The sequence below is a fragment of the Sycon ciliatum genome, chromosome 1, assembly GCF_964019385.1.
Source record: "Sycon ciliatum chromosome 1, ocSycCili1.1, whole genome shotgun sequence".
NCBI lineage: Eukaryota > Metazoa > Porifera > Calcarea > Leucosolenida > Sycettidae > Sycon > Sycon ciliatum.
Genome location: NC_088643.1, coordinates 9,155,688 through 9,168,819, shown reverse-complemented (window position 1 = coordinate 9,168,819; position 13,132 = coordinate 9,155,688). Strand labels below are relative to the sequence as shown.

Sequence of the window (13,132 nt, the reverse complement as noted above, 5' to 3'; positions counted from 1 at the left end):
AAATGGAAGAGGCGTTTTGTATGACGAAGTCGGAAGCCTACCGGCGGTTCAAGGCCCGACGCATGAGACAAGAGGAGTCACCAGATGCCTATGTTGCCGATTTGCAGCGCCTCGCCAGTTTGGCCGGCGATGCGTCGCCTGGGGATGACAAAAATCACTCCGTTGTTGAGCAGTTTCTTGACGGGCTTCCACATGCGTGGGCAAAGCAGGTTAGGTTGTCACTTGTGGGAAAGGACCAGACTGTGAGCGCCTGCTTAGAATTAGTCCGTGCTGTTCAGCTTAGTGATGGCGATTCTGTGACAGCTGCAGTAGGTACAGGTGCTGGAACTGGTAGTTTGGCTGGTGGAGCACGTGGCGACAAGACCAGCAGGAAGTCTTTCTTGTGCTACCTCTGCAATGAGGTCGGCCACATGAAGCGAGATTGCCCAAGGAGGAAGCAGAGGCAGCAGAGTGGGTCCAGCTCCAAGGATGGTGGAGGCCGTGGCAGTACGTGCTACTTCTGTGACAAGCCTGGTCACAGGAAGCCAGACTGTCCGGACCGGAAAGCTTGGCGGGCGAGCCGGCAAGGCGGGAGTGCTGCAGCAGCAGCTGGAGAGGAGCCTAGTCCAGCCTTGGCCTCTGTGTCTGTGCCTTCGCCAGGGCAGCTGCCTAGGATCAAGGTAGACATGTGGACAACGGGCAACAAGGATGATGTGTCACGTATGACAGCAGTCATTGACACTGGTGCTGTCCGATCACTGCTGACTAAGGACCAAGCCCTGTCCTGTGGCCTTGCGTGGTCAGAGTGTGAAAGCAGACTTGTGGCGCTGGGTGGCCAGTCTATTGCTGTTCTTGGGAAAGTAGCCGTCAACATTGGACGATTGGATGGCCCTATCCCAGTGCAGATGCCAGAAGCCAGTGTGGAGCTGTTAGTCGTCAACGATCTGAGTGTCGTACACGCCGATTTGTTGATCGGTTGTGATGTAGCGAGCAGCTGTGGTGGCCTACATCTTGAGTATGCCAATGGTGGCCGGCTGGAGAGTTTGAGGTTTGGGCCAGTGTCAAGTCCTGTGTCTGCTGCACTTCCTCAGGACGGTCACCCTTCCCGCCACGTGCAAGTGAACCGTCATGGACAAGGTGTCACGTTGTCGGCACGTGATGGAGAGGTCCAATGGTGTCATGAAACCAAGCGTTGGATTCTCCGCTGGAAGTGGAGAAGTGGTGCAGCCCCTGAGGTTCCAGTGGGCTCTGGCATCGGCCAGTACTCCAGGGAGAAACTGAGCCCAGAGCAGGAGAAGTTGTTCTGCAAGGAAGTCGACGCTTGGATCGCTAATGGTTGGCTTGTGCCGCACGATGAAGCCACACATGGAGCAGTGGCTGGTGTGCTTCCGTTGATTGCTCGCACCCAAGAGCATAAAGCATCCACCCCGATCAGACCATGCCTGGATTATCGTAAGCTTAATGAGCTCATTGAGTCTGAGCCTGGCTATGAAGCCCCCGTGTGCGCCGAGAAGATCAGGCAGTGGAGACGCAGCAGTGATGGTCAGTGGGAGATGCTAGACGTGAAGAAAGCATATCTCCAGGTGCATGTCAGTGCTGAGCTAGTGCGCTACCAGGCCGTTCTCTGGAACAACAAGGTGTACGTGATGACCAGAATGGGCTTCGGGTTGGCGATTGCGCCGAAGTTTATGCACCTCGTCATCCAGTGGATCACTCGCCATCGCCCAGAAGTCGACAACTATGTTGATGATATCCGAGCTCCAGCAGAAGTGACTCAGTGTGTTGCCGACGAGCTTGCAGCCTATGGACTCCCAACGAAGCCTGCCGAACCCATGGAGGAGTCCCGTGTTCTTGGTATGCAACTGAAGGCTAATGCCGATGGCGCCATGGGCTGGTCCAGGAGAGAGATCGATCTAGAGCCACCACCAAAGATGACAAGACGCAAGGTCTTCTCGTGGTGTGGACGCCTTATTGGCCACTACCCGGTCTGTTCGTGGCTCAGGCCTGCTTGCAGTTACCTGAAGCGGCTGGCGACTGCTGCAGGTGGCAATGGATGGGACGATCCACTGCCGGAAACCCTTGTTGAATGCTGCCAAGAGCTGTTCGCGAGGCTCTCCTCCGACGATCCGGTGCATGGTCAGTGGGACGTGCACGCGCAGGCTGACTCCACCTGGACTGCGTGCTATTGGTGTCGTTATTGAGCTCGACGGGACCGTTGTGGAAGATGCATCATGGCTTCGGCCTGCAGGGGACAAGCTCCATGTAAATGTTGCTGAGCTTGACTCTGCCATTAAGGCCCTCACGCTAGCCACGAGGTGGAACGCGACGCATGTGGTTCTGAAGACTGACTCGAAGACTACTGCGGGATGGCTGGCTCCGGTTGTTGGTGGGTCACGTCGCGTCCGGGTTGGTGGTCTGCATGAGGTTCTGGTGCAACGTCGGCTGCAGATAGTCAATGATCTTCTTAGCATGACGGAGATGCAGGTGACTGTGGAGTGGGTGCCAACGACTGAAAACCTTGCAGACAAGCTGACGCGCGTGCCGTTCAACTGGCCGAAGAAGAGCTCTGATGTTGTGGCCAGTCTGCCGAGGGCTGTGGCTGTTAGCCCTTTCTCTAGCGATGAGTTGGGCAAAGCCCAGGCATCGGACGAGATCATCCAAGGAGTGATTCAGCAGATTCAAGTTGGCCAGCCAGTAGCAAGTCGGCGCTTCCGCAGTTGCGCCGGTCAGCTTCATGTGGAGGAAGGCCGCCTAGTCCGGAGCCTGAAGCTGCCTGTGGAAGGGGAAGTCAATGTGCCAGTCGTTCCCGAGTTGTTAGTGCCTGATGTCGTGACTGCTGCTCATGTCAACACTGGTCATGCTTCCTGGCAGCCAATGTATGAGTTGCTCCGCAAGCACTGTTACTTTCCTGAGATGGCGTCTGCCTGCCAAGACCACGTCAAGGGGTGCCAGAACTGCCAAGCCGCTAGTCTAGCAAAAGGCCCAGCAGCCCCCAGCACCAGAGCAGAGATCCCAGGTCGACCATGGGGAACAGTGCAAATGGACACCCTGGAGCTTGGGCTGAACCGTGGCGGGACACACCACTGCGTGCTCGTGTGCGTGGATGTGCGGACAAAGTGGATGGAAATAGTGCCAATGAAACGGCACGACGGGCCCAGTGTTGCCTCGGCCTTCGTGAGCTTGTGCTGTAGGTGGGGACCACCAGACGTCATCCGTGTGGACAATGGGACTGAGTTCAGCAATGCCATTGTCCAGTCTGTCTTTCAAGTGTTCGGCGTGAGGGTGAAGACAGGTGCCGTTCGCCATCCGCAATCCCAGGGAGCCGCCGAGAGGTACAATCGGACATTGCTGACTCTCATCAGGAAGGTCCTCGACGAATCATCGGACTGGATGGACGATCTTCAGATGCTGGTCCACTTCTACCGCTCTCGACCGCATTCAGTGACTGGCATGTCCCCAATGATGGCCATGGTTGGGTGGGACCCACCTGTGTTGATTGACGATGGACGCCCTAGGTACGACTTTGACACGTGGCAAGCAGAACACGCAGCACGATCTGCTAGGATCCGAGACCTTCTGGAAGACGCCATGTCGGAAGGCGACTGCCATGACGAGGTGCTGCCCTGCGCTTACCAGGCTGGAGATGCAGTCATGCTGCGGATGCCTAGTCGTCGTCAGAAGCGATTGCCACCTTTTGAATCCGGCTGGACTGTGAAGAAAGTCATTTCTCCATCAACTGTTGTGATCTGGCGGAGGTCTGATGGTAGATCCCCTCGAGAGAAGGTGGTGAACGTGGAACTCATCAAGCCGGATGCTCCACGGCCAGGTCTGGAATTGCCAACGGAAGACTTCCCCGATGGAGATGACGGCCAGGAGGGTGACAGCTTCAAAGCAGATGGCTGGCTTGGATGGCTCCCTGATCCGCAGGAGCCTGCTGCCGACGGCCAGCATGTCCGCATGGATCTTCGAAACCGACAAGGCATCCAGCGACCAGCTCGCTTCCAGGATTGATGCTGCTTGGCAGGAAATGTCACCAGGCGGAGGGATGAAGTGTAATGGTGACCCCCTCCACCATCCTGACTGACACTAGCTAGTATTCATGGTGTTGTGTGAATGTCTCCTAGTACAAGTACGTGTACTAGCTGCTTCTGTTCTTTGCTGTGTGCACTGTTTGTGTTCTTTCCTGTATACATGAGTACTTGCATGGCGTTGTCGTTCAGGGATGAGTCGTGCGTGACTCCTTGTTCCACTGCATGTGCGGTGTGCTTCTTATCTTCTAATCTATAGGCTTCTTGCGGTTGGTGTCCGCTTTCTCTTCATGATCATGAGCCACTGCGTTGTATAGACTGCATGACGTGCTAACGGTGGCTGCCGTGCGGTGTGTGCGATTCACTGCATTCCTGACACTGCTGCTTGCAGGCGCATACATGTACTGCACCTTCGCGTGCTCTGTACTTTAGTCTTTAGTTCCGGTTCGATGCACCATGCGCATGCGTCCGGTATGGTGCGACAGGGTTCTTGCTCTCCCAACATTGTTTTTTAGTTAGTTCTTTTTCTTAGTCCCAACAATAACCTCATGGAATTAAATCAGTGTGAAACGTAACTATGAGTTCGGTTGTGGGTCTGCAGTAGTCCTAGTGACACGGTTATAGTACAGTGCAGTGCCGCGAAATTTGAAACTTGAAAGGTACCTCTAATGGGGTTCAAATCGCACAATGTACTGTTGCAAGTAGAGTGAAACGGCCGAGAGAGAGAGAGAGAGAGAGAGAGAGAGAGAGAGAGAGAGAGAGAGAGAGAGAGAGAGAGAGAGAGAGAGAGAGAGAGAGAGAGACAGGCAGACAAACACACTACCAAAGCGCGTACCTTGTAGGAGTAAATACAGCCTTTGCGTCGAACATCCCACATCTGCGCGTTACAGAAACCAACACCAAGAGCACAAGGCACGGGGAAAAATACTTCAAAGCATGCTTCAGGAGTACACGAAGCTTGTCACTGACAATAAACAAAGAGAGTAGGGGAAAAGAAAGCTGCTGCACCCCTGAGTTTCACACAGAAGCGAGCATCAGACAGCACTGAGCACAATGTCCAAACAATATGCTCATTAGAAGTTCCTGCAAACGTGGGTGACTTCGCTTAAGCCACTGTGTGCCAATGGTGCCCCACCGGGGCAAGCTAGGCAAGGTGAAATAATATGACAGGCTCCAACAGCACCAAAGCATACATAAACACACAGAGTGTACCGTATTTTCTGGAATCAGGGCCGGTCTTTTATTACCGCCTGTCTGAAAAAAGCGCCACATTATTTCAGGGCTCTCCTTATTGCGATGCTAAGATAGTTGTCTTCTCGCCGTTTGTTTAGATCCCATTTAGTCTGCGAGTTTTATTTTAAGTGATGGCTAGCAGGCGAGGTGCAGCAACCTGTATCCAACTCATGATCTGGGCACCGTAGTCAGCGCTGTACAGTGATAGTTTCAGCGTGAAAATCTGAACTCGCCCGCTGACTTTAAGAACTGAAGATGTGTTAGAGCCAGGTCTCAGGTCGTTGAATGTCTCAGTGGCCTGTCAGTTTTGTGCCCTGGTATCGCACTTTCTGACTGCTTTTTTTTATCTTGTTACAGTCGTGGATAGCTGCTTCATAACTCGTTTCCATGTGATTTCTTCTATTTTAATTAAGAACATGAGCACTTCATAGTGAAGTCATGGTTCCTATTGCCAAAGTCAACAGCCAGACTTCACTGCGCAGACAAACAAAGCCTTCACATACCTTGACAAGTTGGTCGACAGATCCCGAAGCCAGAAAATCTCCAAATGGGTGAAAGTCCAGGCATGATATCGCGCTGCGATGACCAGGTAACGTCCGTACCACTGAAAAACAGTAGGACATTATGCATGTGCGTGTGCGTGTGTGTGTGTGGCGGAGAAAGAAAGTGAGTGAGAGAGAGAGAGAGAGAGAGAGAGAGAGAGAGATCAAATGAGCAATTTCATCATCAGACTACAGAGAACAGAAGACGTTCCTAACTGGAGAGCAGTGCCAGTAGCACAATACGTAGACTCTGCCAAAGATCCAGCGAGCATACACCCAATACAAAGCACATGCGATGATGCCAGTCACACAATGACTCTTTATGATCACTCACGTTTTCCCTGGACGAGGTCATAGAGCTTGAGTGTGCCGGAGCGCGATCCGCTCACCAGTCGCTCCTCGTTGACGTCAAAGGCGACGCAATCCACCGGGCTGGTATGGCTGCTCAGGCTCTGGTGACATGGACACGCAGAAACACCACAGGCAGAAAGGCATGCCACAACAAGAAATCAGCCCAAAACGCTGGTCGTCTGTGCGCCAACACTCCTCCATTTGCAATGCCAATGCCAAAGCTTAAGCTTATAAGATGACCTAACAGCAGATCACGGGAATCGTGTGATCGCATGAAGTTTTTAAAAAAATGCTTGCAATACCACAATGTCGCGCATAGCCGTGTATTAAAGCTGGGTTTATTCCCGTAGCTATGCAGAAGACGTTACTTCAGTAACGTCTGGCGCTAGCCAGGGTCCACACAGCTTTAATTTGGTGTTTGTTTGTTTGTTTGTTTGTGTCACGCCTGGCGCTATCCCGTATCTGTCCCATACCGTACCGTACCAGCAAAGACAGCTGGCCACAATATTTTTGTTTGTTTGTGCCATCGGCATGCCTGGCGCTATCCCGTACCTGATGTCCCGTACCATCAAGAGTACGGTACCATCAAGAGAATGAGTATATAATGTGTATCGGGGGAATGCATTCAGGCCGATAGTGCAGTAGCATTTTGTGTGGATTTGTGTGCGAGGCCGAGATCCCACTAGCAGGCTGGCTGGGTCGCCTGTCTACCAGCCCGGGAATCGCATGTAGGCCGATAGGGCACTATCGCCCTACATGCATTCCCCCATACACTTTGCATTCATAATCATTCTTCCAAGTTGCTTCACGTTATGATCTTGCGTTTGAAAGCCCTATTTGAATATTGCGGCCAGCTGAATGTAGCCAGCTGTGTTTGATGGTACGGTACGGGACAGATACGGGATAGCGCCAGGCGTGACACAAACACACAAACAAACAAACACACAAATACCAAATTAAAGCTGTGTGGATCCTGGCTAGCGCCAGACGTTACTGAAGTAATGTCTTCTGCATAGCTACGGGAATAATTATAACGTATATATACAAGTAGATGTATAGCAGGGATTCGTATTATGTACACGACTCCCTGCTGTATAGGGAGATTTTCTGGAAAGAAATACGAAGTAGGGAGACGAGGAAATGCAATTAGAATGGACGTTAGTTGCCGAATAGGTGACAGGATGAGTCAGCAAAAACAACCTTTGGAAGAGAAATCCCGTCGTCTCCAAAATAATCCTGAACGGGCGAGTCAGCGCCGGTCACAGGAAACGTCGGAAGAGAGATCCCGTCGACTCCAGAACGTCCGTGATCGGCAGAGTCAGCGCCGGTCACAGGAAACGTCGGAAGAGAGATCCCGTCGACTCCAGAACATTCGTGATCGGCAGAGTCAGCGCCGGTCACAGGAAACGGCAGGACAGACATCGCGTCGACTCCAGAACGCCCGTGATCGGCAGAGTCAGCGCCGGTCACTAGGGGTGTGCGGATAATGCTCGAAAAGGTGGCAGATTCTGCTCGAAAAGCAGTGAAATTGGCAGAACCATACAAACCTTACGGCGGGCAATTCCTCGAATTCTGCTCCATTTCTTTATCCACATACCAAACATGCATGAAACTTACCAAAAAAGTACCGAATTTTGCCAATTTTTCTGCCGGCATTATCCGCATATGCCTGCCGTTCACAGGAAACGTCAGGACAGACATCCCGTCGACTCCAGAACGCCCGTGATCGGCAGAAACGAGACAGGTACGGGATAGCGCCAGGCATGCCGATGGCACAAACAAACAAAAAATATTGTGGCCAGCTGTCTTTGACGGTACGGTACGGGACAAATACGGGATAGCGCCGGTCGTGACACAAAAAAATTAAAAATTAAAAATAAACAAAAAATATTAATCCCGTAGTAATGCAACAGACGTTACTTCAGTATCGTTTGGCGCTAGCCAGGGTTCACACAGCTTCGACACGTCACATGCATGATGAGCAAGCAAAAAAGCATAGCGTAGGGCCCTGAGCTTCCAAGCTCTCTTGTTCCTGTAGAGCCGATGTCAGTGCTAGGCTTCTAATATGGTCAGGCTTCTAATCAAACCAGGTATTTTTATGTTTGTCACCACTAAAACCAGGCTTTTGTGCCGCCAGTGCCTCTTATGTATTCAAAACCGGCTTCTATACGAGACAGGCTTAAACACAAGATACTACGGTATACTCCAAAATGAGCCGCAGAGAGCTCACCGCAGATCATGCACACCGACTGACAAGGAGAGAGTTGGCGGTGGCAGAGGAACTTGATGCTAACTTATGCCCACTCACCATCAAGCAGTTCGGCTTTCCGACAGCCCACACATTCACCTTCCGATCCTCGCCGCCGGTTGCTAGGATACGCCCCGAGTTCTTGCCCAGGGCCAGACAGTTGACTGAGGACCCATGAGCAACGAACTCCTCTGGAGAATATTCAGTACAGATAAAGAAAAAAGAACAAACTCTTAGTACATGTACAACGAGACCGGGTAGAAGTAGGCATGTTACTACATAAACCTTGTATTGTAGAAACACGCTTTTAGTTTTGACAGCATAAATAAGGTGGTGGAACACGGTCGCACAGACCGGGGCACCACCAACCGTGGACGGTTGTAGTAAGGGACACTGTCTCCGAACACGGTGCTCCACCACCTTGTAAAAAATAATGATATGCTGTCAAACTAAAAGTACAGTGCTGGCAACTGAAATCCGACCCCGGCAGCGGTGCGCTCACGTCGCAAAGACCCAACACGGGACTGTAACACTACGAAATAGAGACCGATAGAACGCAAACGCACCGCCCAGGGGCCGGACCCCAACTTAACAGCCAGCATTGTAGGTATGTGCACCTCCAACGGCAGAAGAAACTTACTAAAACCTACTAAAAAGCTGTAATAGCTGAGGTACTGCATAGAAAAAAAACTCCCCTAATCCCAACTCCCCAGATTCGGGCACTTTCTGACCGCTCTTGAGTCACAAAAATCGGCTATTCAATGCAAACGACCCCCAAAACTATCGATTGGCATAAAACGTGTCTAATAGTTTTACTTGCATGCAGCATGAATGTACGTTCTAAGTTACGGAGAATTCGGCCCGTGCCCGGGTGCTTGCCAATGAAGACTTACTGCTTTGCAATGTAGTGTGTGCGCGCGCGCGCGCGCGTGTGTGTGTGCGTGTGCGTGGGTGCACGTGTGTGCTTACGTGCATGCGTGCGTATACATGCATGTGTATGTGCACGCGTGCTTGCGTGTGTACTGCCATGTGCTACTGAGTACTGACACAAGAATTTGTTTGAAGTTTAAAGATTCCATTGCGACACGCCTCAATGCAGAAACCGATGTTCAGATACTAGAACATGATTTTAGATATAAAACCTTTGTTTTGTTGAAACACATGTTGTTGGTTGACAGCATGTTACAAGGCGGAGACTACCGTGTTCGGAAACAGTGACCTTACTACTATAATGTGGATGGTTGTAGTAAGGTCACTGTTTCCGAAAACAGTGCTCCTCCGCCTCGCAGCATGCTGTCAACCAACAATACAGTACAATCATGCTTGTACAGTGAAACTCCCCTAATCCAGGCACGTCCGTCTACCAGGTACCTTTCTGACCATCCAGAGTCATAAAAATGGCTTTTCAACGAAAAACTGCCCCCAAAGATTGGCATACAGTCTTTACCTGCCTGCAGTAAGTATGCAAGTTCTGAGTTACGGGCAGTGCTCGTCCCACTGTGACCTGCCCGGATCTGGGGGAGTTTTACTGTACACACTTTGAGGGGGAGAGGGGGGGGGGGGAGGGTAATACATACAGCAGAACTCCCTTTGTCCGGGCAGGTTGCGGCCGGGTACTGCCTGTATAGCAACTCAGAACTATACATACTAGTTGCATGTAAGTAACGACTTTTTACGTCAGTCCCTATTTTTTGGGTGCCCTGTCTTCGTTGAAAAGCCAATTTTCTTGACTCGAGAGGAGTCAGAAAGGTGCTCGGGTCTGGAGATTCCGGATTGGGGGAGTTTTCTTGTCCTCTTGGGTCTGATTGATCGAGAGGGGCAGGAATGTGCGGTGCACTTTTCTGTATGCAAAAATTATGAATAGAACAGAATTGAAATATCTCTCTCCAATACACACATTTTGCAGATGCACTATCGACAAGAGTACATAAACCTGAGTGTGCAACTCGGGATGGTTCCTGTGGGAGCGTAATTCGTGCAGAACGTCATTTCTGACGGCATGGTAAGCCACAGGTACGGTGAAAGGTTGCGTAACCAGTCACGGTGGTGCAGGTCACTGAGTTTGTCCTGATTTCGGTTTTTTGAAACGGATAGCCTGGTGAATTTACTTGGCAGCGGATGTACGCAGCATACGCAGTCACACAAACACACCGAAATCCTAAAACAGGACAACTAAAATCATGCAAACTTGGTTGATTTCCGGTCTGTGAAACACGAAAATTTGAGCTGTACGCAAGTCGCGGCTTGGCTGACCTCACCAGGGTGACATAGTGCACGAACTGCGCTGTTTCAGATCTGATATGCACAGTTGCACACTCTGGTTTATGTACTCTTGCTACCGATAATAACTATCAACAGACATTTTCTAGGGAGCCAAAATGAAACACAGACACGCGGCACACAGACAAACATACACCACACGAGCTGTATGTCCCATTGGATCCGTGATCACATTCGCATTGCCATACACACAAAGCGTTTGATGCTACGATAGCGTACTAGCTAGCGTCCTAACAGCGTCCTTAGCAACGGAAGTATTTTGTACCATGGCATGGGACTCCCCCGTGCCGGGTGTGCCTTGCAGCTTGCCCCTTCAGTTTGCATACCGGTAGATCCAGGACACATTTTCTTCTCTTTGAAAATTGAGATACAGAACCATAGCCCATCTAACAGCAGAAATAACTTCTCTGGGTATGGAATTACCGGTAGGCCCATAGGCCATATCAACCGGCAAATAATTTAATTAGTTCACTTACGTAATTTCCAGCTTCGCTTTCCGCTTGGATTCGCCATTCCGCCGGGCTGCAATCTCAAGTCATTCGACTTCTACATAAAGACTTGGGAGAAGACTGTACATGGGCAACCGTCAGGGTAGGTCGCTTGTGATTGTTTCTAAACTGTATTAGTAGTCTAGAGAAAGGAGACTTCGCAATCAAAAGGTCGGATAGAAAGAGTTCGACATTCTCGTGAGTCATAATTATCATGTCGACAGCCCGGCCGGCCATGCAGTGATCATTTTGAAACTCCAAGACACAGTTTTGAACATGATGACGTCGTGGGTTCACAGGGCGCCAAAAATGTACTGTGTGTGGTCACCATGGTCACTGCAAGCCAGGGAGTAGACTCTGATCTACCAAGAGTACATGAAAACCAGAGTGTGCAGCTCGGATGGGTTGCTGTCACGGCGAAATTCCGTGATTACATCATTTTAGTGATGTAGTGCGTACAAGCAGGATTCAAGCAGGTCTCTTTCTGCACCACTGCAGCTCAGTTGTACGCACTACGCCATTTCCCGCCTCAGATCTGGGCCAAATATGATGTAATCACGGAATTTTGCCGTGACAGACACCCATAGCTAGGCCTGTCCGAAAAATGTGTTTTAATTTGCGGAAAATGGAAATGCAAAATGCACGGTTTTCCAGCCAACATTCAAACAAGAAATCAAAGGGGAATGCAAAAAAAATTAAAAAATCAAAGCCAAACAACCCAAAACGCAGAGAAAATGCATCCGTTGCCATGGCAACCAGAATCTAAAATGGCCGCCATGCCGTGGTGATCACAAAAATAGTGTTATTTTCCGTGTCACACTGTACATGTATACAGTCATGTAGACTAGTATCCCTGCCTTGCTAGTACATGTACCTCTAATCATGTCACGTGTACATGTACACGCACTGCATGATCATAATCTTGTCACCCATTTTGCTGACAAGCCTGCAAAGCTAATCATTTTCTCACCATTGCAAGTCACTTGTGTTGCCCTTGCATACTACCTAGTACCTGTACCACACATGTACTACTACTACTAGAACACATCTTTGTACAATCATGTAGTTTTACATCATCACACCTGCATGTACATGTAGAACTAAACACCCATGTGTTCGCATTTGTGTGATTAGGAGGCCAGTGCAACTGCCTCTCTCTAAGTCTAGAGTCTCAGCCAAGAGGGACAGTACAAAAGACACCGAAATAGCAAGCCGAACTTGACTTGGTCGAGCTGAAACCTTGGCTGAAACCTTGGAATTCGACCGAAAATGGGCAAAATTCAGAAAAAATGCAAAAATGCAAAATGTACCCCAAAATGCAAAAAAAATTCAGAACATTTTTCGGACAGGCCTACCCATAGCAGAAAAGGCCCCAAGCTGCACACTCTGGTTTTCATGTACTCTTGGATCTACTCACAATGTAGATCTACCCCGGCCAGGGGGGGGGGGGGGGGTTACAATTTACATGTATGTAGTACATGTAGATCTACTCCATGCTGCTAACAACTAAGTGTAAACTGAGGCTGTGTTTACATGAGAAATTTCAACCCGGGTCGAGTTCAGCCCGGGTTGAAAGTCTGTATGATAGGCAAAATAGGTTTCTTCGACCCGGGTTGAAATCAACCCGCAGCGAAATTTCAACCCGGGTCAAGCGCAATGCGTCATGTAAACGTGCCGTTCTTTTTGTGTACATGGCGGGTTGAAATCTGACCCGGGTTGACACGCCTCATGTAAACACAGTCTGACTGAAACCGAGTTGATCACCGACTTCGGACCAAGAATGGCAAGATTCCACAACCCCGGGAGTACATGATATGTACTCCTGCCAGTCCTGGGGTTATGGATACATACAATGACTGTGTGCTGCTACTCTGCATATGGGGTCTGGCATAGCGCATTGTCCACATAATTACGTACTACGGAAGCCACAAGCGGGGGGGGGGGGGGCATTGCGTCACTATAGACCTTATTCAATACGTCACA

At 50.2% G+C, this 13,132-nt stretch overlaps 1 protein-coding gene across 1 annotated transcript in view; it reads right to left on the bottom strand.

Annotated features, from left to right (window-relative positions):
- Positions 1 to 11,341, bottom strand: part of LOC135812270 (katanin p80 WD40 repeat-containing subunit B1-like) — a 36,732-nt gene extending 25,391 nt beyond the window's left edge. The window contains exons 1-5 of the mRNA XM_065325638.1: positions 11,138 to 11,341; positions 8,442 to 8,572; positions 6,117 to 6,234; positions 5,744 to 5,844; positions 4,843 to 4,884 (exon numbers count right to left, since the gene is read on the bottom strand). Of these exons, the coding sequence (XP_065181710.1) occupies positions 4,843 to 4,884; positions 5,744 to 5,844; positions 6,117 to 6,234; positions 8,442 to 8,572; positions 11,138 to 11,174 (429 nt within the window). The 5' untranslated portion in view covers positions 11,175 to 11,341. The remainder of the gene's footprint in view (positions 1 to 4,842; positions 4,885 to 5,743; positions 5,845 to 6,116; positions 6,235 to 8,441; positions 8,573 to 11,137) is intronic.
- Positions 11,342 to 13,132: the final 1,791 nt, after the last annotated feature.